Source organism: Atractosteus spatula, chromosome 4, assembly GCF_055471065.1.
Source record: "Atractosteus spatula isolate fAtrSpa1 chromosome 4, fAtrSpa1.hap1, whole genome shotgun sequence".
Taxonomy (NCBI): Eukaryota; Metazoa; Chordata; class Actinopteri; order Semionotiformes; family Lepisosteidae; genus Atractosteus; species Atractosteus spatula.
This window is the reverse complement of record NC_142709.1, coordinates 15214260-15242019: the sequence shown is the minus strand read 5'-3', so window position 1 is coordinate 15242019 and position 27760 is coordinate 15214260. Positions and strand designations below refer to the sequence as shown.

The following is a 27760-nucleotide window of genomic DNA, read 5'->3' as shown; positions in this document are numbered from 1 at the left end:
TGCAAGGTTTTCAGGTATAAATATCAGTTAGAAACTCCCTGCAAACTACCCAAGAGGAGAAGGACAACAGGCAAGATGCTTCCCTACATTGCATTAATTGCTTTCCTGGTCCTGTCTGGTGAGTTGTCTTTTATACAGGTATGACAGTAGTGTATATACCTAGTATTGTATTTCAAGATGGCAAGATGATAAAAAAATCATTTCTGTTCTGTTCATTTGCAGGACAGGCTGTTGATGCTCAGAATAACACTGCGCAGCGGGTGGTGGGAGGGGTGACGGCCACACCCAACTCCTGGCCTTGGCAGGTAAGAGAGCAGATTTCATTTCGAAATACACAGCAGAGCAGGAGGGCTTACATGCAGTAAGACACGTTTAAATCATTGTCTCCCAGTAGCGTGTGGCTCTGCTCAGGAGACGCTAAAGGCACTCTCCATCCTTCAGCATGCAATACTACTGGCCCAGTAGACCAGTGAATGTTTTTAGCAATTAAAATCAAAATGTTATCAGCTTTATATTCTTTTGTTAGCCACTAGGTATTTATATTTATAAAAATAGTGTGTATATACAGTATATATTTCTTCATTGAAATCTCATGATTAACAATTAAACAATTTGCCAAAATGTCATAAAAAAGCAATTCAATTTGGGTTAAAGGCTCACACAGTGACGTCTCCTAGATGCCTCCTGTGCAATTTCAGTTCCACTCCCTGAACGAGAGCTGTGAGAAATCCAGTCCTGATCCAGTGTGTTTCTCTTCCTCAGGTGTCGATCCGTATTAGCTCCAGCAACTGCTATCCCCACAACTGTGGAGGTGTCCTGGTTCACAGCCGCTGGGTTCTGACAACAGCCTCTTGTGCTTCAAGGTAGAGAAACACTAAGTGGAGCATTAATTAAGTAGAAAGGATCAAAGATGAAATTTCAAATCAGATTCTACAAACTACAAACCAGAGACTTTCTTTACTCTGACAAATGATCTCCCTGTAACAAAGTTGTAAGAGGAGAGGGAAGGGTTTATTGAAAATGATCTTGCTTCAGTCCATTTGTACAACTCTTCAGAGTGTCATACAGAGACTGAAAGTCTTCAATACCTAGAGCCATGTTCCAGGTACACGACTCTGGGACCTTGGCTTGGTTTGACACACAGGTGTTAAGGAAGTGGACAACGTTGTTGAAAACACCTTTCCTGTGAAATCTGTTAAGATCCTGGTCTGTTCATGGTATTTAAAGGCTCTGTAGATTGATGGAGCCGATGGAGTCAGATTGAAGATTAATTGGAGTAATTAATGTTCTTGCTAAAGACACATTGTTGAAATGAATATATCTGTACCTTTTCTTTCTACAGTGGCACTCTGGTTGCTTTCCTGGGCGATCACAATATTTACGGGATTGAGGGACGTGAGCAAATCATTCCTGTGGAAAGGACCATCATTCACCCAAGCTGGACTAACAACCTTGCTGCTGGGTACGTCTCACACTGTGGCCCTTTATGATGAATACTGTAGCTTGTGGATGAGTGAAGATGGTTTAGCAATTGTAGTAAAACAATTCTGTTGTACAGAATAATAAAGAGCAGATGCATATGATGCTTAGTTTAAGTGTAATTGGTAACAGGATTCAGACAGGGGATGGGGGATTCTGCACAAGATAGCACGACTGTCTGCTGCGTCGGTCCCTCTGTGTCACTGACTGCTGCAGCTGGTCCCACCTGTTTCAATCTCTTCAAAGAGTGTGCTGCTGATTAATAATAATTGAAAGCAAGTAACAAATGGAAACACAAATAAAACCTGCTATTACCCTCTACTTGACAATTTGAATGAAAGATCTGTACATGTATATATGATAACCTACTGTATCTGTACAGTTTTCCTGAACTGAACTGGTCTCCTCCTGTGTTCCCTGTGCTGTGTGCAGATATGACATTGCTTTGCTCAAACTGACTCAGAATGCCGTCCTGAACTCCTACGTCGCTGTGGCATCACTGCCCAGCAGTGGCGCCATCCTTCCCAACAACAACTTCTGCTACGTCACTGGCTGGGGAAGCACCAGCAGTAAGTTTGTAACAAGAAATCTTCCAATATAAATTCTGGTTTAAATTAAGGGGAAAGTGGGTAAAATAAAATATATTGATGCAACAATGTTCTTGAACTGGAAAATCGATTGTATAAAATATTTCATTTCGCTACTGCTTTTATCATCATTTTTGGAAAATAAAATATCTTGATATGTTTTAGAGTATCATCATCATACTGTACCTTATTGAATTTCGAGATTATGAGTTCTCGGTTGGTGACGTTCTGGATGTTGTTTACAGCCTACGGCCAGCTGTCAGCCACCCTCCAGCAGGGCTACCTGCCCATTGTGGACTACGCCACCTGCTCCAGAAGCGCCTGGTGGGGATCCACTGTTAAGACCACCATGGTCTGCGCTGGTGGAGATGGGTACAGAGCAGCCTGTTATGTACGTATTCTCTCTACAGATCTGTCACTTTCATCATCTGTCTTTTCATGTAGCCACTCAGCTTTCTTGAGTACTAAAACCCTCTTGCGGCCATCAAGATTGCAGATATTTAGGAAAATGTCTTCACTACTGCATTTGGAAAACAATTACTTTGCTCAGGAAGGCAAAAAAAATCTCAATTCATTTCTTCATATGACTGTCTTGTGATAACATCGGTGCAGTGTTTGTATATAATTTGTAATGCCCCATCCTTGATGGTTGGGCACATCAGTGTTAATCTTACAATCACACTGTGCTCTGTCTCCTGAAGGGTGATGGTGGTGGAGCCCTGAACTGCTACACAAATGGAAGATATGAGGTTCATGGAATTTCGACCTTCATGTCTTCACTGGGCTGCAATGTTTACCAGAAGCCCAGTGTCTTCACCCGCATCTCAGCTTACACTAGCTGGATCAGCAATGTGAGTAACTAAAAAGAATGTTCTTTTTTCAGGACAATGTGTTCTTTTTTCTTCCATCTTTTTGACTATAAAGTGTGATTTAACCATATTGAAATATCTGTGAATTTAAAGGTTCAAATACGGTAAATGGGATCAAAGTAGATCAAATATTTCAAACTTTTTGAAGCAACATTTACGCATCTATTTGTAATTGTATTCTGTAATATGCAAAGTGACAGTAATCTTACTGTAAACATTTATATAATTCAATCATAATTTTAAGTAATTCAATAGATTCTTGTCTCTGATACAGTTACTTCCACAGTTTAAATACGAGAGCTTAACAAGCTGGAATAGACCTCCGGGACTGGAATCATAATTCTTTCAGTTTAAAAAGTAGACACCTTTTACTATAATTATGCTTCAGATGTATAAAGTGTCATTCTTTAGATTTTTTTTCAGCACTGACACTTAGTGAACTTGCATTACTGTTAAGACAAGTTGTTAATACAGTATATTTCTCTTTTTCTAGACCATCGCCTATAATTAAATGACACTGGGGTGCTGTCTGTGGACTACGTTTCTAACTGTGGAAGACGATGAACACTGCTAATCTGATAAAAAAAAATCTCGACAGTATATATACTGTAGTATACAAGACACAAGCTTCATTGGCAAACTCAACCCGTTTTTATTATCTTCATTTCACCTCACTGCATCTTAGCCATTCTGTTTCAATACACTGTAAATGATAAAGAAGATAAATGCAGAAATAATCACATCAGGATTGATAGATTAAAGCAACATAATGATGAGAAGACTAATAATTACAGAAGTACAGTATATGTCAATAAGAATAATCCCTATCTTACTTTCACATTCTCTGTCACTGTTGCCTTGGATGTGGCCATCTTTTGCTCCATTGATTGGATCACTCCACTTTGACCTTGTAATCTCCAATATTTTCTCTTGGAGAGGAGCTTTCTGCGGGACATGTATTTAAACGTTTCAGTTTGTGAGATGCTGTCTTTTGTAAGAAGAAAAGTTACCTACTTTACAAAGTAATACAAAAATATATTCAGACCAAAGAGAAATGACGACAAACATCCATAAAAAACATTTTGTAATCCAAGAATAAGTAAACACCAAATACTGTGTATACTTAAAAATAAGAAGTACAATAAATTACAAATTTGAGATAATTACTCTTCAAAACATTTATAAATACAGTACTGTAGATTCCACTGTACTGTTCACTATTTAAACATAAAATAGACAATATGTAATAAGAACAATAAAATCACGAACGTGCTTCCCTGACATGATTCAAAACCATCTCCTCACAGTTTTTAACAAAAAAAATGCAAGATGATATGCAGAGGCATACTGTATGTGCTTGAAAACAAAGCGAGACTGAAGCATTAAATGTAGCCTTAGTGGGAGCTGGTGGTAACCACTTTACTTTACACTATTTGTCCACAAAACCCATAGGATCCATAGAAGGTATGTACATAAAATCAAATTTACATAGATCGAATCTGACAATATCTGACCTGGGGAAGGGACATTTAGTATAGAGATTAATGATAATTTCACTTGAGTCAGGGAAGATCAAGTCTTACATGGGGTGTGATTTCTTTATTCTCCTACACAGCTTGATAACCATGTGGAAAACTTGATAAGACAGGACAACCAAATATTTACTACAAAACAACAAAATACACTATGATTACATCTACACAAATATACATTGAAACCCCAATGTTCGAAAGTTCTACATCGACAATTTCGCCTATTTGTGCAAAATTGTTTCTGACCACTTTAGCCACATTTGCAGACCAAAATGTACATGGTGGCATCCACCTGCACATCTTCATTTCTCAGGTCTACTTCACCCAGCCTGCATCAGCCTCTGTAGTAAAACAATAACTCGTTTAACAAAGAGAGAACACGTTTATGTAGCAGCGCATCCTGGGTTATGCTTTGTTCAGTTTCTATCAGGAATTTCCTTCGATGTACATTATGTGTAGACTTGTTAGGAGAACAATGCCTGTATGTAAGTGTCATGCAGTGAAAGAAAAAATGTGACATAAAAAATTTCAGTGGTGCCTTAAGTTATCATAGCCTCCATTCTCAATGAAAAGAATAACAAAAAATGAAAAGGATAACAAAAGACATATCCACTTTTATGATATGTGCAATGCTGTACACTTGATTTACTTTTGTCTGTTACCACTGTGCTATAACAAACTTTATTACAGTACAGCAGTACTGCATTTATAATAGTAATAAAAAAATTGAAAATGCACTCTGCTAAGAAAACCAAAACTGCTAATAGTGTACCAGTAATTTATTTGTTCACACATACAATAACTTGCATACTTTTTTAAGGTACCTAACCCTCGTAAATACAGAGGTTTTGCTTTATTTACAAATTATTTACAAATCTGTGAATTATCGGAACATCAATAAACATCTTAAGAACTGGTGCACTGCTGGGTTCAGCTATTGAACATGTGTAGAACGAGCTTGGATGTGTCCTCCAGAACTCGGAGACCAGTGAACCAGGCTCTGCAAGAGGAAAATCCCACAAGACAGTATCTGCAATCTGGTGCAAAGCAGGTATTGCAGATGTGGAGCTTGTTGTGTTTGCAGCATTCACAAGGCCACAAGCCTGTGACAATTACAGTAGATGCCCTGTTGATGATAAATGTTAATCAACATAATGAATCCACCTGTCTTGCCTGTTCATTAAAATCTCAGGGCACCTGCAATGCAAAATATTTTTTTAAATGTTCACGATAATTTTCATAATAATAGCTGTACTAAGCAGATAAAGTGGCTCTGGAATGCTAAATACAAGGAAGTGTTCTCTAATGTAGTTTTTTTGGTTCTGTATTGGGCGGCGCAGTTGTTAAAGGTGTGGCCTCACTAGTGGGGCCTTGGGTTCGATTCTTGACCTGGGGTGCCCTCTGTGTGCACTTTGCGTATCCCCCTATATTTGCATGTCTGCTCTCTTCCTCTCCCTCTTCTGTTGTCTAAATGTGATTTTGTATGGGTGTGTTTCTGGATTTTTCATTGACAATCACTGACCCACAACTTAATTAACTAGGTAAACCAAGGTAAATTTTACAACTGTTTTCATATCTCAGCAAACATCCCCTCTGCTTTGAAGCAGGAAATGTTCACACTGCCAGCTGTTGCACAGCTTATCGAAACTCTGCAGCAAAATAATTATTGTATCACCATAAATTGGCGGTCCTACAAAGCGGACACAGCAGGGTGATTGTAAGGAAACACTCATGCTTAGACCATGTGTTGCCCACAAAAAGTCAGATGTTTTGTGGCCTGTTTCTCTAGTGAAGATGCTACTAAGCACGTCCACTTCTGAAAAATATGAATACAAAAATCTGACTAGAAAAACATTCTTTGTGGTTTGGTAATTGGGTCGTTTTGTGAAGAGAGAACTCAGCTAGCAACTGTGTATGTGTAGGCGTTGAAAACAAATTATTTTACTTTCATTTCACACTGAGGCAACAAAGAACGCATACACAAACTACTGCAGGAATCCACAAAACAGATTTTTTGCTAATTCAGTTTTACCAGTTTTAATTGTCCAAAACATAGAAGGAATTAAAAGGACTAACCATGACTGAAAAGCCCCTCTTCACTTGCTATGAGAAATCATTAGCACGAAAGTGTGCTTGAGAAAGAATTTCTGTATCCCATATTCTGCAATATTTAAAGTTGATACGAAAGCCCGTATTCATCAAGTCAGTGGTGTACCATTTTGTGTTTCCAGCTTCATTTCCACTTCTTACCACACAGAATCCGAAACTACCTCTTTGTAAGTCAATGAATTCTATACAGAGTTTGTCTGTGGACTTGTCATCTAATTGTATTTTTTGCCACAAATTGCACACTGTCACACAGTGTGGCTCATACTTCTGAGAGTTCCTCATATCATTTGTGGAAGAGAACAATTTTTATTTAGGTGGACAAAATTCTCAGAAGTTTCAGAGGACACGGGCAATCTGTATGGTTACAGCTATAGATGACTAGGAAGTGTCTCTTCAAGTTCAGATAAAGTGTGTGACACCTGACACTTCCAGCTTCAAAGCAGAGGGGATATTTGCCGAGATGAGGGAGGTGCCCAGATCAAAAACAGCTGTAAAGTTTCCCTTGGTTTTTTTAAAAGTTTCTTTGAAGTTCATTAAGTTGTGGGTAAATGACTGATGATGAGCCGTCCAGAAACACACCACCTGAAATCACATTTAGACAACAGAAGAGAATTGCGTGTTGTATGTTGTGTTGTATGTAGTGTAGTGTTTGTATTGTCATCGTTAATAAACATTTGTTTAACCAAGTGTGCCTGGAGTATGACTCTTATCACCAATGCTGTGCCAGAGAATAAAGAATTCATGTGCCTCTTAATTATACCAACCAATCAGGTACAGTATATTCTAGAGAAATCACTTACAAAGTGTGGGTAATGAATAATTATTTTACTTATTGACGAAACCGCTCGGTCAATTCCTGAAATTCATCATTTTTGTAACTCCCCATTTGTAACACCATATTAAAACACTGTTTCAATATGTACTGTATATGCATTTTAAATTCATGTGCCATAAGGAATTTCTTTGGCAGTAATCTTAATGTTCCTCTATTACAGCAAGGATTTATTTCAGTGCCCATGTACACATACAGTACAGTGTTCGGGGCACTGTTGTTATGTACTAATGTGGGGAAACAGCCTTAAGGCACAAACGGGGCACTGTACATTGAAAAATCAAGTCAAAATAACAGTAACATTAAACAGAAATGAAGAAATAGAGACAGAGATAAAAAGAAAAAATGTGGAAAAAGGAGAAAAGGCATACATTAATTGAAAGCTAGACTAAACTGATAAGCCCTGCATCGATTTGAAAACTGTGAAAGAGATTCCAAGATGGGCAGTAGAAGAGTTCCAAAGTTGTGGAGCAAGGCAGGAGAAAGTACGCGCCCTAACGCACTTGTACCTATAAGGAGGTACGACTCAAAATGTGCCTCTGCGGAGTGTACAGCCCTGTTTGGTACATACTGTAATATAGGGTGTAATGAAGGATGCTACATATTGTGGGGTTTTGGCATGCAGGACTTTAAAAGTTAAAAAAGAGTTCTCTAGGTCACGGGGGAGCCAGTGAAGACGTTGTCAGAATTGGGGTGATGTTGTCAAGGAGCCTTGAACCCTTTAGAAGTTGAGCAGCAGATCTTCGGACCATTTGAAGTTTGTTAAAGGCTATTACAGTAATCTCGTCGAGACATGATAAAGGCAAGCATCGGGGTTCATCAGCAGTGCAAGCAAGAAAAGATCGAATGCAGTCTGACAAGAGCAATGCATGGGGATGTGAAAATGAAAGTGACTCAGAGCAATTGAGACCCTCATTTTCATATAGAAAGCATCACTTGGACAAAAGTATAGAGGTATGTGTTCTGCTGTGGGATTGGATGATACAAACTTTATAAAATGCAGAGGCAAAGAGCCTGGGTCATTTGTACTCAGAAGAGCGACTGAAGCAAGAGAACTCTGCAACAGTTAACAGGTTGGGGCATTTTTCACAGTTTTTTTCTGTGTATTCCATGTATTCATAAGCTATTAATTTATTTTCTAAATTTTGACATTCCTCTTATGTTTTCGCATTGTTGTTAAAAAGAAGAATCAACAATCTAATATTTTTAATAATCTCCAGTAAAGTATGATTTTTTAAATTTGTTCTACTTATTTCAAAACAACAGTAATGTTAGAGTTTAAATGTCATTACTTGTCTTGAATGTAAATCACCTTGAAAAAGTGCATCAGTCAATGAAGAAGAGGTAGCAGCACTGACATAGTGGCCAGCACTCTCACTTCACAGCTCCAGGATTGTGTTTTGCTCATGTACAGTATGTTTGCATGGGTTTTCTCTAGGTACTATACCACAGTCTAATCCAGTGACATGCTGACTACGTGAAGTACTGTAGCATCTTAAAATTCCTGCCATGCCTGTATGTTTATGAGTGTGTCCCTCTGGTGTCCCATCCACTGTGCAATAAAGTTCTTGTACTGGAATCTTTGTTCAGGTTTTTAGTTACGTTAGGGGAATGCTGTAGTTACCCCTCTTCAACATGTGACTGAGAAATATAAATAAAATGACTTACAGCACGCAGAGGCAGTGTGAGACTGATAGGAAAACTTGTAATAATTGTTCTGCTTTCATTGCCAGGATCCAGCTGAATTTGGCAACACACTGAACATGTCCAAATTATTATCAGTGATAGATGGGATCAGCCAGATTGAAGAACTTTCTAGAGCCCTAAACAGTGACCGAAATGCAGCTATTGAAATTTGTAACCACATGGAAAAATATCATCTAACAAACCCAAGGTAAGTTATCAGAGGTGAAATAGTAAGTTTTGCTAAAGAACATAAAATACAATTTTGAAGAGTCAAAAATAAAACTAAGTAATGACATCTTGTAAATCACAGTGCAACTTTCGAATGTAATGTCATGTTTTTGTTTTAAATGTATGAGACAAGCCGTGTTTCTTAATGTGAGATAGAAATTCCTTATAGACTCACAGTTCGCCATACTAGACGAAATTCAGTTGCATAATTCTTATTAGTCATTAGGGAAATAGCCACTAAATCTACCCCTCTATTGGGAAGAGTCAGTGAGGTCAGAAGCTCTTCTTATTTAAAGTCTCAGGCCCTGTTTGTATGAGCCTTATACTCAAACCTTGGCCCCAGTTGCCCTCAAAGCAAAGATGAAATGCAGTACATTAAAAAGAACAGCAAAATAAACAGTATTTTGTTAATGTTCTATCTTCACACTGCCGAATGGCCTTATCTGTAAGCTCACTATGGACATCTGCTGAATCAGAAAAAATGTAAGAGCATGCAATTTATGCGGTACAAAACATACAGTCGTCTGCAAACAGTGACCTTGATCTTTTACTTTGTATCAGGACCTACTCATTCAGTGGAGATGTCTGTGACCCTCCTCACCCTACAGTCAAAAATGATCAGAAAGCCATCTGCTCCTTCTCGAAGCAAGTGGGCACAGCCACCGGATGTGTTGGAGTTCTGATGTATGATATCACCTCCGGCTCCCAAGTCTTGCACCGTCTGGCCATTATGTTTTCAGTGCCCTTTGACTACAACCTTTATGAAAACTGGTTTGCTCTGGGGATTTTTCCTAAAGATCAGGCCTGTGATCATGATCTCTATGATCTCATGTATTATAAAGAAGCCAAGAGCTTCACCAGAGGCAAGGCGGCAGGGGGGAACATGTTAAAACATGGGGAGTCGCAGATTGAAGTCAAAGGAACTATGTCAAATAAAGGCAGCGCCATCCTGAAAATAGAGGTGCATGAAACATGAGCTAATCAGTAACAAGTTTCCCCATTACACAGCTGATAGACTGCATATGTCAAATTGCTTATAGATTTAATTTTGGCAGTTTAAAAATCAATGCATTAAATGCACATGATTTCTTACTTTTTCTGCATTATCATTAATGTACTGTGCTGGTTTTTATGCATGAAAGACTTCTAGTTGTCAAAATATTTTGCTAATATATTTTGCTAAATACGTTAGTTGTGCAAAATGAGTTACCTTAGTAGTAATGCAATGTTTTTACAATCTTAGATTTCCCTTTTCATAGTATGTTTTACCTAACTGCACTTGTCTTTGATCCAATGCTTGTGGAAATAAATTGCAATACATACAGCAGATATTTTGGAAATCTCCATCCTTCCATTTCATAACCGTGTTCTTGTGTCTTGGGGGAGCCGGAGCCTATTCCGGCCAGCATCGAGCGCAAGGATGGTAGAAACTAGGTGACAGAGTGAGAAGTGTGTCATCTTGGGGATTAAAGATGAGACTTTAACCGACGGTCATGAATTTATTAGCCTTGTCGATGGTGGAATTACAAAAATCTGATGCTTAATCTCAAACTACCGACATGGGGAGATTTTAGAAGGTTGCCCAAACTTAAATGAGACTTAGAGATGGCTAACGCAGGACTTTAATTGTAGAAGTCTGGACTTTCAGAGCCACGCAATCTTACCTGCGTGTAAAAACATCATCATTGTTTAAAAGGAGTAAGATACCTTCTTCAAACCCTAGGATTAGGGTTATGTTTCAGTTTATGGTAGGGGTTTGTTACCTGCATGTAATTAATGAGTAATTTATCAACAGTAGAGGTTTATTATTATCATGTGTATGTCACATGGTATGTCACACCCTAATGCCATACAGTATTACCTTCATAAACTCCCTGTAAATGGCATTTGCAATCTTATCTATGGAACGCACTTCCTAATGTCTGTCTGAATCTGATTCTAACATCCAGCACGAACTGGCGTTTTTAGCTTACTGATTCTTATTTCTTACATTAACATTTTAGCATCTCTTATGAGATCGGTTAGCAAGCATTAGAGCACTTCCATTGAGGCCAGACTGTGCCAGCAGTTTATATTTCTATGTTAAGAATCATTATCACTGTGTAATCACATCTCTCTGCAGTCAATTACACAGGCAATCGCTTCACGTCATACTCAGAATCATTAGTACTGTACTTCCTCAGCGTGTAAAAGCCTTGTAGCAGACCTGACTGTGGTGTTTTTGACTTCCTTTTTCGACACTTGTGAACATGAACTGAAGCACGTCTCAGTGGTCAGTCACCCTGTGTGAGTGTTATATGTTTCTGTTTTTTATGGTCTATCCTGACCATAAATAAAATCTTCACATAAGCCTCATCCTGTGCTGAATATGTACACGAGTTGTTTTCGGAATAGTACATATTTACCTTTATATACCCATATAGATGATGATATTCAGTATTGGAAACATTGAGATCAAGAGTGAGGATAACAGCTGAAATCATACTTTGTGACCAACGAGGATGATGGACTGTGAATATCGACTTGCAGTTGAAATCTGAATTAATAACTTTAAAGACGTCCCCCTCAAAAAAATCAAAATGGTGTTAAATGTTCAGATTACATGTGTTTAATAAAATTTTATTAAGACTATAAAGACTCAATGGATTGCAAAAAATGTATCGTATTTTATGCTGAATGTTCTTCTTTAAATTGTTGTTTTGTGTTCACGTTAAGTTCTTGAATATAAAAAAACTGAAATACAAAGCATGTAATAACCAGCCATGTAATCAGATTTTTCCAAACATCTGCTGTTTATTTTTAATTACTGTTAAATATATTCATTGCCTTACTTCTCATTCTTTGGTCAGAAGATACAGTATACAGTATTTATACAGTATATATTATATAAATACCCAAGGAACTCCTCATCAGTTGCGACATGGCACACAGAAATGGCGGCTATGTATATTTTTAAGGTGGAGAGCAAACATCCTTCATCCAAGTTCAAGACAGACTGCAAAAAAAGTGAATGATCACCACAATGGGTCAGTGGGTTACTGGACAAGAATTGCCTCATAGAAAGTGCCCTAACAGTTATGTATCAGCAATGATAGCTGGCAGCAGTCCTAGAACTGGCAAACCTACTTATTAAGGAGCCTGACCTATAGCTGCCACACTGTGGGAATCATGCTCTGAGCCAGGTCATCTGCCAAAGGAGGCCATGCAGAAGCTTCCAAAGTTTCCCAGACCAGAGCCTCTGAAGCTAATATCAAAACATGAGCCTAGTTTCGCCACTGTCTCCTGACGTTCTGGAATAAAGTCCATATAAATAAAGGCAGGACTAATGGAAAGAAGAGCTTAAATAAATGTCTTGGCTTTGTGCAAGGTCATTAAAAGTAGAAGCTGCTAGGGTTTCTAAAGATCATTGCAGAGATCTGCTAACTTCATTTTTGATTTTCACTTCCACGTGAAGAAATATGATAAAAACTACTGTAATGCTTTAATCAAAATAAATGACAACTATAGAGCTAGCAGCTATATATCATCCTGCAACTCACAACTGGCAGCCCACTGAAGCTCAGCAGGTGTGAGCCTGGTCAGTACCTGGATGACAGACTTCCAGGGAAAGCTAAGGTTGTTGCTGGAAGTGGTGTTAGTGGGACCAATAAGGAGTGTTCAGCCAGCAGTCTGTGTGGGTTCTAATACCCCCAAACACAGTGATGAAAACACTATACTGTAAACAAAAGATGATATCCTTTGGATGAGATGTAAAACTGAGGTCCTGACTCTCTGTGGTCATTAAAGGTTCTAGGGTGTTTCTTGAAAAGGATAGCAGTCCAGCCCAAATTTCCTCCTGCCCATCACCAATCATGGCAACCTACTGTACTAATCCCTATCTGTGAATTAGCTTCACAACTGTTTTCCTCCACACTATTAGCTGGTGTGTGATGAGCGTACTGGTGCCTTTTCACGGCCGCCACATCATCCAGGGGGGAGCTACTGTACATATTAGTGGTGAAGGGGATTCACCATTACTTATAAAGCGCTTTGAGTGGAGTCTCCAGAAAAGTGCTATATAAGGGTAAGGATCAAATACGGTATAGTACAGTGCATGTATTTACTGTGCTTTACACAAGGTTTAAAAAATCAGTTTTCCAAACACAACGTTTTCTTTCATTTTAAACGTATTTGGTTTTTTTTTGTGATGGTATCGCAATTTGTGACAAATGTGTGCTTATTCAAGTTGGTGGCGCGATCCCCGAGACCAGTTTTAGTCAGTAAGTCTAGCCTCACGAATTGTCTATGGTGGTGTAGTAGTTGTTTGTCTGTCGGACGCAACTGCGTTTTTTTTTCTAGCAGACGTGAGCCCATTGGCGAAAAGGGAGAGTGTGCATAATGTGTGGCCTTTCCCTTTGCGCTAGATCCAGATATACAAACTTTTATTTTTTAACTGTTCTACGCAGAGGCACTTTAGTTGTGAAGGGAATTTGACAACCCGGACCCTATGTAATGTTAAAGATCTGGTGAAAAAAGCACTGCGTTGGATTCCGTTACGCCTAGCGTTTTTCTTTACCCGGATCTGCTATGAGAACAGTTTTGCTCGTTTCTAGAGTGAAGCACTTCACATCTAAGGAGAAACCGAGGACCTGAGGGTGAGACTTGACGTGTGAAAGAGAGACTGGTGAGTTAAGACAGTCTGAGTTCAAAATATACTCGACCTCGGCTACTGAACTAACTATTCCTTCTTTATATGTTGCTGGCTACTCAGTAAGAGAACTTGTAATGCAGGATACTTTCTATTATGTATCGCGTTTTACTACTTAATTTACAAGGGATTCTGTATGGATCCCTGCTATTTTTATGTGGAGACTTGGCTTCTAGAGATGGGACCGCATAGCTATATTCTACTGCGCTGTACAAACGCCGGTGTCGTATTCAGTTCAGTATCCCATGGTCATCCGTGTTCCTGATACAGATGTATTTGTAAATCACACGAAGCCCAGAAGGGGGCTGTATCCCCTGTCGTGATTTGAAGAACATTTAAACTGTCATTCACGGGCTTGGGCTAAGAAAGTTTTACAGTACATTACTCCAATCCCTAGCGAGCACATTAAATAAACCGATAAACCGATATAAATGAACAAACAGCTGGCTCTTTTTAAATCATATTGTAATAAGTAAAGGTTCAAACATGCATGAAGTTCCTGCCGATTTCATTAGCTATCCTGGAACGTTTTGCGGATCCGGATTTCCAGGGATACTGAAATCATGTACTGTATGTGACACATTTCCTCTTTTTCGTTTTATTTAGAAACTTAAATCGAGTTTAAGTCTTGTGAAACATTTTACCTATGAACATTTTTATATTTTTCTTAGTGTGAAGCACAAGGTTATGAAAGTGAAGCTAGAAAAACTTTTGTAAGATTGTACAGTATTTAAGGTATAAATGGTATGTGCTGTATAACACCGTAAAAAGAAAAGATAGCTGATAATGTACAGTAACTGACATTACATATTATATAAATAAACTCCTGACATTTCTCAATCCTAACATGTCTTAATATTATTTATATGGAGGTCTCATACTGCTTGGGTCCATGGTGCTGGCAAGGTTACAGTGTAGGCAAGGAGTAAAATCGATTTATTGGTAACAAAATTAATGGTAAACTATTTTTATCACAGGTATAGCACCCACAGTCAACACAGCGCAACACAGCTGTATTGCAGAATGCATTGTACAATTTAACATATGACGTCACAAAAAATAAGCCCTAGTTTTAAAGACATATAGAGTGTCAGTCACATGAAGTTTGAAATGATAGCTCGCTTATAATTTAAGCATAGCTTTACATAGAAAAAATGTTGTGGCGTGTCTTTAAAAACATCAATTGATATTTCCTTAGGAATATTACATCACATAGCCCTAGATCTGATGTCAAGACATGGTAATTTCCCAACATTTCCCTGTTCCTGTTTGTATACAGTAGTTTTTCCAGTATATTGTATTAGGCTAACATGGATAACTAAGAGACGCGTTCAATGGTTTTTGTAACACTGGAGAGTATGCATGAGAAAAGCATGAGAATGTTACACGGGTTATGTTATGCACAGCCATACATAACCTAAGAGTAGAGTTAACAGTACAAGTAGACAATGCTTTACAAACAGATATAACATTACGTAACAAACATCAACTCATATATAATCATGTCACACCACTCCTATAGGAATCCACACAGCTTCTCCAGAGCCCTGTAAATTTGCTCCTCCCACAATCCCACAATTACACTAAGCCCATTTAATTACACATTACCCCTTCACATTTGCAGATAACCCTCTACTTGCACTTGCCATAAACAATTACTCCTTTATTGAGAGATATGTTATTGATGCAGTAAATTAACATTTTGTTAAGTCTGCATTAAGGGACTTTGAAATGTCCATTTGAAGGCATAAGGTGATATTCTTCACTCTGAAGATACGAGGGATTAGAGGAAATACTAACAGCCAGTGCTGTTACAAGGACTGTTAATGTCCAGTACAGTCCAGTAATAATAACACTGTACTCTTGCAGAGTAATTGTACAGTACTTTTTTATGGCACTAGACACTTTCATGTCACTACAAAACTTTTCAGCCAAGTGTAAAAGGGAAAAACTGCAAACAACATTAAGTCAAGCAATGTTATATTAAAATTCTACAGTGTACTGGATTTAGTGTGGATCAAATCGCTTGCTTGTGTGACAGTATATACTGTACATCCAGAAATTTAATCATCTGTCAAATGTAATTATGAGGAATATCTTTGGACTGTAACTGTAAGTTAAGGTTAGGATTTTTCAGGAGAATCAATTAGGTTGTTCCAAATAGTTATTTCAGGTTAAGTCTAGTGGAGCACAACTATAAACCCCTAAAAACCATTTAAGCAACCAAAGCCTAAAAACTACAGGGCCGTGCCTTCAGGAAGTATTCACCCCCCTTGGAGTTTTCACAGTTTTATGTGGCAAGCTGTAATATAAATTTATAAGATTTGTTTTCACTGATCTACACAAATTACTCTAAGATGTCAAAGTGGACATTGGCATGTAAAAGAAAACACTGAAATGTGTTTTGATCTGATAAGTATTCACTCCATTTGCTATGTCTCTCCTAATTGAGCCCTATTTCCTCGTGAGATCACTCTGAAATGAATGGAGTTAACCTGTGGCCATTTCAATTGCTTAACGTGATTTCAGAAGAAATACACCTGTCTATATAAGGTCCCTGAGTTGAAAGTGCACGTCAGAGCTGAAACTCTACCATGAAGACCAAGGAGCTGTCCATAAAAATGCATGGTAGAATTGTGAGGAAGCATAGTCCTGAGGAGGTGTGTAAAGACATATCTAGGATGTTGAAAGTTCTCAGGAACACAATTAGATCCATTATTAGGGATTGGGTAGAATATGGAACAACCCAGACTCTACAGCAGGCCATCCTCCCAAATTGAGAAACCGGAGAATAAAGACCTTGATCGGAAAGCTGACCAAGAATCCAGTGAGCACCCTGACACCCTGTCAGAACTACATACATGCTTGAGATACATACATCCATGGCTGAGATAAGAGAACCTCTTGAGAGAAAGTGTCTGCAGCACTACACCTCAAGGGGAGAGTGGCTACATAATAGCTTACCTGAAGTTTGCAAGAAAGCATGTGGCAGATCCTGGTACCAGGTGGGAAATTATTCTCTGGTCTGAAACAATAATTGAGCTCTTTGGCCTGAATGCATAGCACTACAGTAAGTGTGGCACAAACTGAATACCGCTCATCACCCATGTAATGCCATCACTATCATGAAGCATGATGGTGGCAACATCATCTCATGGGGATGCCCTTCAGTGGCAGGAAGTCTGTTGCTTTCATGTTATGCTTGAAAGTGCTGAATCAACATTTTCCATTTTCCTACTGATACCAGTTCTAACTGTTGTTTCCAGCCTGGGGATCCTGGAAACCATGGTTTGGCGTGTAAGTGCAGGAGTGACACAGTTAACAAGAGACATTCTCTGTTGTTTCTGTTTTTTAGTTTTGTGCTGTTGCCATTTTTCTGACTGAAGACCGTATTTGAGCACCAAGCCAGGAATCCCACGCACCTTGAGATTGTGAAGTCTTAGTGTTAGAAACCCTTCATCCCATGTTGACAGAAGGTTTGTGGGCCCTGCAAGGAGCAAGAACTACTAGGTGAACAAGGCCACTTTATTATAAGATATTCTAAGTTTTATTCTGGTCATGACCTTAAGGTTTACATACCAATGACGCCGATGATAGGACTGCAGAATATGGCAGTGCAGAAGAGTCAAAGATGGAAGAAAAGAAAGGAGACCCAAGAGCTCATTATGATAAAGAAAAGATAGATTGTGGTTCTTGGATTTTTTATAAATCAGTCTTGCTACTGGGGACTATGTAGTATATGGATAGTAAAGGCATTATTGTGTTAATTCTGTATAGTTCTCCATTTTCTTTATTCTCCTGGATTAAATTAAAATAATTATGTGTGGTGGCACAGTGGTCAGCATTGCTGTCTTGCAGTGCTGGGGTCCTCGGTTCATTTCCAGACCTGGGGTGCTGTCTGCGTGGAGTTTGCATGTTCTCCTCTTGTTTGCATGGTTTTCCTCCAGGCGCTCTGGGGTCCTCCCACAGTACAAAGACATGCTGATAGGTTTAGTAGCTTCAGGGAAAGCTGGCCCTGGTATGAGTGTGTGCCTTTCTGTGAGTGCCTTACGATGGACTGTTATCCCCTTTCTAGTGTGTCTTGTATAACAAGGAACAAGAGAAAATATTGCAGGTGAGATGAGGAGTTGCACCACTACATTCTTTCTTGATGAGCCATGACATACTGCATCCAATATTGGGCCCTGAGGGACACAGACTAAATTTAGAGAAATGAGCAGTATTTTTCACATCTCAGGGAATATTTACTTCCTTTTCCAGTGTGCTTGTTTGATTATGGAACAAGCTACCCTGCCATGTTGTTGAAGGTGATACACTGATGTCTTTGGAAAAACAGCCGGATGAGATTCTTGGATCATTTAAATTACTAACTACCATACTGGACAGATGGGATGAATAGGCTCCTCTCATTTTTATTTTTTGTGTGTTTTGGAATTGTAACCTGTTTAGGGGCTGCATTTTTCTTAGCAAGCGTGGTCTATTTCAGCATCAGTTTCTAGTTTATACAGTAAGTAATCTTTTATTTATGTTTACCACTAAACAGCCTAGGTTGTTAGAATCACTCCATCTCCTTTGAATCTTTCTTATGTTCTAATGGCAGTACAACCACTTCTGACTGCATTACAGTTATTAATTTTAAGGATCTAATGGGGAAGGTTTTGAGATAATGTTTAGAAATTAAAAACAGTTGTAAATATTTTTTCTATTTTGAAAACTGAGTGTAAAATTTGTGAAAGAAGTCTCTTTTAAGCTATTGCCCGCTTATTTCTCTACACCAAATTATTCATGGAAGTGTAAGCCTGTTCCTGCCCAGTGAGGGTATGTTATTTAACATCACGGAACTGCTTGAGTTCAAGACAGTGTCAGGACTGGCTATTTAGATACCAATATATTTTAGTGAGAAAAGACATTTATCTGTAGTATGTCATAAAGCCTTCATTAAAAACAGTCTCCAATAACTATCGTTATGCTATAGGTTCTGGGACTCCAGGTAAATACAGTACTATTTAATACAGACACCAGATCTTTATCTTTTTGTCTTTATTTACTAGTTGTAAACACCATACCCAATTTTTTGTAACAGTGATATATGCGTTTACTTTTACTGTTTATTTTAACCTGGGAAGAAATGGGCGCAAGGCAGAATACACAGTCCTGGACGTCAGGACACCAGTCCATCACAGAGCACACATTCACAATGGGACTAATTTTCGCAAAAACTTACTGTCTTTGAACTGTGGGAGGACAATAGAGAAGGTTTTCTTGCGACATTACTATGATGCTTTCTTTTGTTATACATCACCTCTACCTGCTGGACAACCTTTGAACTGGCTTCATCACTCTGTTCTCCTCCCCACTGATAGCTGATGTGTGGGGAGCGTACTGGCGCACTGTGGCACATCACGGTATATACAGTAGAACTGAAGTGACTGAAATGCCCAGATGTGACAGAACACACTTAAGAGTCACAACCTCTTTACTCATATGGATTTGTTTTAATTTCAGCTTGTTTCCATCCCACCAAAAATGCTTATCTCAATATTTCATAACACAGGCTCAAAGTGTATCATGCTGTTGCAATACTGTTCACACTCTTTCTTCATTATCAGTGTATGAGATGGAGACCTACATATTTTATTGTAATTTCAATTTTCACTTAAAAAAAGTGCAGTACATGTCCTTGCAAAGGATGCTTATAATTATTAAAGAGTGACTATTTCAGTAATTTGCTGCATTATGTTCTAGAACTCTCCCACGTGTTTGTTCAATTCTGTTCGGTGTTGAATTTCTCCAGCAAGAGCTGGACTTAGTAGTGTATTTGAATAGCCTCTAGGGGGCAGCAGCTACTTCTTTGCGTTTGTTGTTTTTGAAACATTCGAAATACTGGGTGTGGTGACACGGTTGTTAGTATCGTTGCCTTGCAGTGCTTGGGACCTGGATTCAATCTCAGACCCTGGGTGCTATCTTTGTGGAGTTTGTATGTTCTCCCCGGGTTCAGTTTGGTTTCCTCTGGGTTCTGTGGTTTCCTCCCACAGTCCAAAAACATACTGGTAGTTAATTGGCTTCTGGTAAAATTAGCCCTGGTGTGACAATGTGTGTGTTTGTATGTGGGTATAGAAGTGCACTGATGTAGTAAGGAGCTGGTGAGTAATTTTAGCAGTTCAATTCATTGCATTGCACAGTATTTACCTAGTGTACTAGTTTAGTAAGGAGCCGTGTAATAAATATATCATTATCAGCAGCTAGTAAGTTGCTTTCAGTACACTGGCCTTGTACAGTAGGTCTGAGTAAAACACAAGAATTCAATCAGCTACTGTAAGTACATTTTCATGCTCAGTTTATGACATCATAAACTTTTGTTAGCATACTGGAATTATTTACCTCAAAGTTACACCCCAAAGACTTAAATTGGCATGGTTGAACTGTCCATAATGTAGAAATGCAGTGAACTCAGAGAGGCTGAACCCAAAGCAGAAAACTGAAATTTCTCTCTGCAAAATATTTTAAATAACTTTTCCAAAACATGAGCCACACCGAGAGAGTGATATTTCTGTGGGGGGTGTGCAGTTTAACAGGACTACCTGCAGACCGTGGAAAGATTTGTAATCAAATATACACGTAGCAATATGTAACCTAACTATACTAACTCTGGACTATTGATGCTACAAATAAAAATTGATTACCATCAGCAAAATCATATACAGTGTTCCATTTAAGTGATATAACACTGTCGAATGCCGTTGATTACTTGTGAAAGTACCATCCTCACTTCTGCTGACAACTGGAGATCTCTGAAACGCAGGTCGATGTCAAGATTGGGATGGCTTTGTTTAAGACCTCGGACAGGTTCTGAGTCCTCTTTTTTGGAAAACCAGCCAAGCAGCAAGAGGAGACGCAGACAGGGCATCCGGGATACACACTGCATCAGAGCTTGGACGGTATCTGCCCCCGGATCAACAGCAGCAGCAGCAGGGCTCCTCCGTGACAGAGAGAAACTACGCAACTCCTCCAGTCCGCCAAGTCCTTGGAAAAATCCCTTCCAGCCCACGTCCGTGACGGCGTGGTGGTCATTCAGCACCAGCTTCTGGACTCGACATAAATGACCAGCCCTTGCTGTCTGAGCTGTAGGGAGCACAAATAAAGATGCTAGCAATACCAAAACACACAGAGTTTATCCACTGGCACCGTCTGAAGGTGGACCAAAACAGTCCAGAATGGGATTACTTATTCTTTTATCACAGTGTTTCCATTTGTTTTTATTAGAAAATGTTGTATTCTAGGATTTGTTGCCACTGAGATCTTGATTGCTTAGATGTATTTAAAACTTACTGAAATTTTAATCTTAATTACTATTATTTACTGATATCCCTTTACCTCTAAACTAACCCCATTACCAGACACATGCACGTTTGTTTCATAGGTTACCTTTATGATGAAAACTTGGAAATTTGCAAATTGTATGGTTTCTGTTTCTTCTACTTGTTGCATTGATTGTATACAACTGTAAAATGAGCCTAAAAAAGAGCAACTGCTAAGCAAATTAATCCACCATATTGCGGTAAGCATGTAAAAGTATAATCTGACCTACAGAAAATCATGGTCCTAAACTCCAAAGTGAAACATTCTACCTAATCTGTTTAGAGAGTCATCGTTGAGACAGCAGTCCATCCGCAGAGACTGAAGTTCAGAAAACAGGTGAAGCTTCTCCACAATGAGCTCAGACCTCTGGGTAAGTGCAGGGACTTTCAGGCACTCAAGCTGTGACAGAGTTTCCAAGGCATTGGCTAAATGAGGAGAAAACAAAAAAAAAAAAAGGTTTTTCATGTAGAACCTAAGCCTTGAAATGTTGTTAATTTGGTCAATGGAAAAGGGCTGTAACTATTCTGATAATTTGATTCCAGAAAAAAGGCCAAAACCCGGCGTGCAGCTACACTAAACTGTGTCTAGAGGAGGAGGAAGTCAAGTATTCATCTGCATTTAACCATTCAAATCTATTCAGAAAAACTTAAATACATTTATATTAATAAATGATATATTGTCTCTATTCAGATTCTCATTCATTGGAAAAATGCTGTTAAAATGGGATTGAAACAAGTAAGCATTTCAGGCCAGACTAGGATTAGTGTTAGAAGACCCATCCAATTCTGACTCCATTTTTACATCCATTTCCATTTGAAATGGCAGAATTGAGAGAGTTTACCCAATAGAATGCATTTTCTAATTTTTGGAATACACATCTTAAAACACTGCCAAGCAATATATACAGTACTGCCAAATATATCTGAAAAAAATTGAAGATGGGAGAAAAGTATCACTCTTCCTAAACTTCACTTGGGCCCCAAAATACAGCCATGAGGTTAAAAAATGTCTAAGTACTGTGAGAATCCTAACACTAACCCTAGCTAGGGTTTAAAGTGAGCAATTCTACCATCTGTCTATGAAGCCCTCCATTCATCAGACAGGAAAATGTTCCTCTAGCCAACAAATATGAATCTATAACACTCAATAGCATTAATAAAAACTCTTAAGAAATAGATGTTCTCCAATAATGTATTTTCTCTATGAAATTTTCAATCACTTGAAATACGCTGTTAAAATGCGATTGAAATAGACCTGAATTTCAGGCCAGTCTAGGGTTAGGATTACAAGACCCAGGCAATTATGACTCCATTTTTACTTCCAGTTCCATTTTAAATGGCAGAATTGAGAGAGTTTACTCAATACAATGCATTTTCTCAACACTTTTGATTTTACTCATTTCTGGAATACACTTCTTGAAATGTGCCATGTACTGTTAAGTGCCAGATATATTTAAAAAAAAGTTGAAGATGGGCGAAAAGTATCACTCTTCCTAAACTTCACTTGGGCCCCAAAATATAGCCATGAGGTTAAAAAATGTCTAAGTACTGTAAGAATCCTAACCCTTACCCTAGCTAGGGTTTAAAGTGAGCAATTGTGCCATCTCTATATGAAGCCCTCCATTCATCAGATTGGAAAATGTTCCTCCATCCAACAAATATCAGCTTAAAGCAATCTTCTTCAATGATGCATCTTCTATGCAATATTTTTCATTTACTTACATACAGTATGCTTTTAATGTGGGATTGAAATAAACGTATTTCAGGCGAACCTAGGGTTAGGGTTATATAACCCATTGAATTTTGACTCCATTTATACTTCTGGTTCTGGTTCCACTTGAGAGAGATTACCCCATCGAATGCACTTCCTTAACACTTTTTATTCGTCTCAATTTTGGAATACACTTTTTGAAATGTGCCATATAATATTGTAACGCTTACGGCCGACAGGTACTGTGTAAGAGCCGGCGTACCAGAGCAGGTGACGTCACCGCCCTTCCCTGTGATAGCAGGACTACAGCTACTGGGCTGAAGAGAGATCTCTCTTTAGCTCACGAGGCTAGGTCGCTGCAGAGAGACGCAGAAGTCCCGGGTTCGAGCCTCAGTCGGGATGGGGCCGACCTAATGCGGCAAGGGCGCCCGCCAGAGCCCCCGTTGCGTTACATTGGTGTCAGAAGCGGGGTGGGATAGCCCTTCGCCGGGGACGGCGATTTAAGTGGGGGAGAGTGTAACGCTTACGGCCGACAGGTACTGTGTAAGAGCCGGCGTACCAGAGCAGGTGACGTCACCGCCCTTCCCTGTGATAGCAGGACTACAGCTACTGGGCTGAGAAGAGATCTCTCTTTAGCTCATGGGGCTAGGTCGCTGCAGAGAGACGCGGAAGTCCCCGGGTTCGAGCCCCGGACAGTGTGGGGCCGACCTGATGCGGCAAGGGCGCCCGCCTGAGCCCCCGTTGCGTTACATTGGTGTCAGAAGCGGGGTGGGATAGCCCTTCGCCGGGGACGGCGATTTAAGCGGGGGAGAGTGTAACGCTTACGGCCGACAGGTACTGTGTAAGAGCCGGCGTACCAGAGCAGGTGACGTCACCGCCCTTCCCTGTGATAGCAGGACTACAGCTACTGGGCTGAAGAGAGATCTCTCTTTAGCTCACGAGGCTAGGTCGCTGCAGAGAGATGCGGAAGTCCCGGGTTCGAGCCTCAGTCGGGATAGGGCTGACCTAATGCGGCAAGGGCGCCCGCCAGAGCCCCCGTTGCGTTACAATATAAACTATTAAATATATCCAGAGAAAAATTGAAGATGGGAGAAAAACATCAGCCTTGGTAAAGTTCATTTGGGCCCCAAAATTTAGCCCCAAGGCTATCTACCGTGAGAATGCTAACCCTAACCCTAGGTGGGGTTTAAGAACATCCACTCATCCATCTTCTAACCACTTTAATTCAATAGACAGTCGAGGGGGAGCAGGAGAGTATCACTGCAAACATCAGGCAAAAGGCAGGATACAGGCTGGACTGGATGTCAGTCCATCACAGAACACTCACAGATACAAACACACTTGCATCAAGGTCAATTTTCCCAGAAACCAATTAACCTACCGACATATTTTCAGGCCTTGGGCATCTAGAAGAAACCCACACTGGGAGAATATTCAGATTTGCAACCCCATCAACAAATTGCACTCCAGTGTCTGGAAATGAACCAATAGTCCCAGTGCTGCAAGGCAGCCATGCCAACCACTGCAGCACTGTGCTGCTTTAAAATGTACAAATAATAGGTCATTCAACAAAGTAACTAGTAAGTTATTGGATTCAAGGATTTTATCCAGCTCTTTCATGACTGAAGCCTGGCTATCACCTTTGACAACATGGATGGGGAGCTAGCACTATACTCCCACAACCCTTTGTGAAAAGAAACCTGTGTGCTCAGTTTTAAATCTTGTTCCCTGCAGTTTCCTTGTGTCCTGTCCTTTGTGTTTCACTGTTCGGGAGACATTGTCAATGCCTTGGATGATTTTTAACACTTTAATGGGGTCACGCCATCATTTCTGTTTTAGCCTCTGGTCAAGACTAAAATATTTGGTACCATTAGCCTGGGAATTTAAGCCAAGGAATGCATTTGATTGCTCTTCTCTTGACTGATTCTAGACCTGCAATAATGTTTCTGTTGTAGTACTGAGCACCTGGACCTGGAATGCTAATCAGTGGCACACTCTACTCTAGAGAAGTTTGCTGCTTGGCTAAATTAATAAGCATTCAGTATGTCCGAGGGAAGGGCTTCACTTCAAAAGAAGCAGCCCTGGCACAGTGAGGGAAAAGTCTTGAGGGTCTCCACACACACAGGTAGTGTGAACCATTCAGGGATTTGGAAACTTGAAGTTTGAGTGCAATATAGACTGTGAATGTCCAGCCATAAACATGGTACAGTTTGCCATGACCTGAAATTGCTCTGAAGTATTGATCGTTATATCACTGTTGTATCAAAAACTTTGGAAGTTACAACACTGAGCACATGGACACTATATAGGAGTTTGTAAACAGAACAATCCCGTGGGAGATTCTCTGTACTTCCAGGTTAACAATAGCGTATTTATTCTCTTACACAAGAAACATACGTTTGTCAACATTAATAACATTGAAGGTGCTTGATAAGGATGGAAACATTTGCTGACTCGGCCTTCTGGACCCTATCTGCTCTCAGGCTTTACTTTCAGGAATCAGTGTTGTTGTCATTATAACTATTCAAATTAGAACCGGCAGTATCTCGATTCCAGGGTGCTGCCCTTACCTGGACTAAAAGGCATAGCATCTGCACAGACAGAAAAGAGTTTTAAATAGGAATTTCAGTATAACAAAATAAATGTGCTTCAGAAATTATTTTACAGTTCTATGCAGTGAGGAACTTAAGGTGGAAAACTGGTGCTTTAGAGATGCTCGAATGTGTAGGTGCTAAGAACAGAGCAACAGCAGGTCTCACCAAATGTTTCTACAGCAGACTCGGCCTCCACCTTCAGTCGCCACAGACTGAGAATCCGAAGAGACTGGAGATTTGACAGCAAAGAAGCTATGAGAAGAAAAGATACTTTTTGAATTTTCTGAAATTTCCTTTTTTCAAACAGAACATCCATTCATCCATTTTCTAAGCAATTTGCCCAAATCATGGTCATGGGGGAGCTAGAGGCTACCTCCACAAGGCGGGGTACACCCTGGATAGGACGCCAGTTCATCACAGGGCAGACATTATATTAAGCACTTACCTAATGTCAGGGTTTCTGCTTCATTTAATGTGAAGCTTCCTAATTTCAGCTCCTGTAGCCCCTTACAGGAACTCAGTGCCTTTGCCAGCTGCTCAAAACCAGGACAGGAAGCACATCTCAGATGGAACACAGTCAGACAGCTGAAGTGTCGGATGAACCAAGCTTTAAAAGCAAAAAAAATATTTTAACTCAATATGATTTTTTTTTACATTGTGATAATGTCCGGAAAAGGCAAATGTAAATCAAGCTCTGATCTCATAAGCTTTTTTAAAAGCACAGGATTCTCCAGGAAAGCCGATGAGAAGAGGGGACATGCAGCCTATGCGTGCTCATCATTATCTATACATCAATCCAATCACACAATAAAGACTACATGTACTGATAACTTCGGTAAGTTTTTTTGTTACTGATATTGGATGACACTTTCAACTATTTTCCCATGTTCTGCACACCAAATTTAACTTGAAGTATTAAGATCAACTTCAATAGTTTCATTTTTAGAATCTGAGGCCTTGTAGTGTCATAACCATCCTTTAAAACCCTAGACTGAGTTATAATTCAGGGTTAAAATATGCACTGAGTATAATGTTTTACAGCCTATCTCATAGGTTCTATCAGTCTGCATCAAACATTCTGTTAGGGTAGTAGTTCAGTTCTCTAGAATTATAATCTGAATATTGAAATTCAATACTCAAAGATCCACTGTCCAAATGTCCTTGTTTAAACTTCACAATGGCAGACGGAGCTGGTTTGCATTTCTGTAGCAGGTTCTCTGTGCTGGGAGCATCCCAGTGCAGACAGAAGAGAGAGAAAGAGCTTTCGCCTTGTGCTGGGTCTCAGGCAGCTCTGGTACCCACCCTATCATTGGTGAATCTTCCTTTAGGTGATTGACCATGACTTGTGACCTTAAGATCAGGCCCAAATGTGCCTATGGCTCTCTAGTAGACATCCAGGCACCAGCAGTGGACATCTACCATGTGAGTGTAAATCATCACTGCTTTGAGAAAATTGCTTTTCAAAAGACAAGCTCGTTTCCCTTACTTTCCCACATGCAAAGAACACTAGGTCATTCTGTGGCTGAGATCACAAAGAGGGGCTGCCTTAACTACATTCCTGTGTCATTATACAGACAGCACCAGGTTGCTTGGTCAAGGCACACAAAGATTATTGGAACACTTTAATAACACTTAATTCTAAGAGAAATAATAGACCATAGACCATGTCGCTATAACCTTTACTATTAACTTACTATAAGCTATTAACCTTTACTTGCTCCTGTACTGGCTTTGCAGAAATAACAGGTTTTCTGCTGTGTGGAAACTGACCTGAGTGCTGTGACAGACCAAGACAACTCACATTACCTAAACTGGATGTATCTTCTGTGAGGTCAATATTGTACAGTTTGATACTTCTCAGGTTAACAAGATTCCGGAATCCAAGTGGGATTTTCTCAACAACCTGGGATGGGGGACTAACAGACACCTGGAGCTCTTCCAGGGCAGTGAACTTGTCAAGATGGCGCAGAATGTATTCTGAAAAGATGACAAAACAGAAGACAAGAATAGCATATTACAGTAGTTTACCCCTTCTTCAGACACAAGGATTTATGGATATTTCTCTTTATTGCCACCGAGTATTCAAGT

At 39.5% G+C, this 27760-nt stretch overlaps 3 protein-coding genes and 1 long non-coding RNA gene across 4 annotated transcripts in view; 3 read left to right on the top strand and 1 right to left on the bottom strand.

Moving 5' to 3' along the window:
* The first annotated feature begins 24 nt into the window (after positions 1-24).
* On the top strand, positions 25-5224 carry LOC148835904 (chymotrypsin-like elastase family member 1). Its single transcript, XM_088912697.1, has 8 exons — positions 25-118; positions 223-305; positions 763-863; positions 1343-1462; positions 1912-2048; positions 2312-2457; positions 2768-2917; positions 3429-5224. Exons 1-8 carry the CDS (start codon positions 76-78, stop codon positions 3444-3446), a joined length of 798 nt encoding a protein of 265 aa, XP_088768823.1. The 5' UTR covers positions 25-75; the 3' UTR covers positions 3447-5224.
* A 3216-nt stretch (positions 5225-8440) lies between these two features.
* Positions 8441-10326, top strand: LOC148835903 (DELTA-actitoxin-Ucs1a-like). Its single transcript, XM_088914845.1, has 3 exons — positions 8441-8481; positions 9142-9302; positions 9884-10326. The coding sequence occupies exons 2-3, from the start codon at positions 9172-9174 to the stop codon at positions 10296-10298; spliced, it is 546 nt and encodes a 181-aa protein (XP_088770971.1). The 5' UTR covers positions 8441-8481; positions 9142-9171; the 3' UTR covers positions 10299-10326.
* Positions 10327-13665: 3339 nt separating this feature from the next.
* Positions 13666-27345, top strand: LOC148835902 (uncharacterized). The gene is made up of 3 exons (XR_016091008.1): positions 13666-13985; positions 21651-21738; positions 26397-27345. It is a non-coding gene; the product is annotated as an uncharacterized LOC148835902 (long non-coding RNA).
* The window catches only part of LOC148835901 (baculoviral IAP repeat-containing protein 1e-like), a 25412-nt gene continuing 16715 nt past the window's right edge, over positions 19064-27760 (bottom strand). Inside the window, exons 11-15 of the mRNA XM_088914926.1 lie at positions 27479-27649; positions 26118-26279; positions 25838-25924; positions 21638-21793; positions 19064-21131 (exon numbers count right to left, since the gene is read on the bottom strand). Of these exons, the coding sequence (XP_088771052.1) occupies positions 20722-21131; positions 21638-21793; positions 25838-25924; positions 26118-26279; positions 27479-27649 (986 nt within the window). The 3' untranslated portion in view covers positions 19064-20721. The remainder of the gene's footprint in view (positions 21132-21637; positions 21794-25837; positions 25925-26117; positions 26280-27478; positions 27650-27760) is intronic.

What these genes read in the sequence shown, in the direction of transcription:
- LOC148835904 (XM_088912697.1), top strand. Translation starts at nt 76, where the DNA reads ATGCTTCCCTACATTGCATTAATTGCTTTCCTGGTCCTGTCTG. An exon ending in TGCTTTCCTGGTCCTGTCTG is followed by an intron (nt 119 to 222) that starts GTGAGTTGTCTT and finishes GTTCATTTGCAG; the next exon opens with GACAGGCTGTTGATGCTCAG. An exon ending in GGTACAGAGCAGCCTGTTAT is followed by an intron (nt 2,458 to 2,767) that starts GTACGTATTCTC and finishes TGTCTCCTGAAG; the next exon opens with GGTGATGGTGGTGGAGCCCT.
- LOC148835903 (XM_088914845.1), top strand. Translation starts at nt 9,172, where the DNA reads ATGTCCAAATTATTATCAGTGATAGATGGGATCAGCCAGATTGAAGAA. An exon ending in TATCATCTAACAAACCCAAG is followed by an intron (nt 9,303 to 9,883) that starts GTAAGTTATCAG and finishes ACTTTGTATCAG; the next exon opens with GACCTACTCATTCAGTGGAG.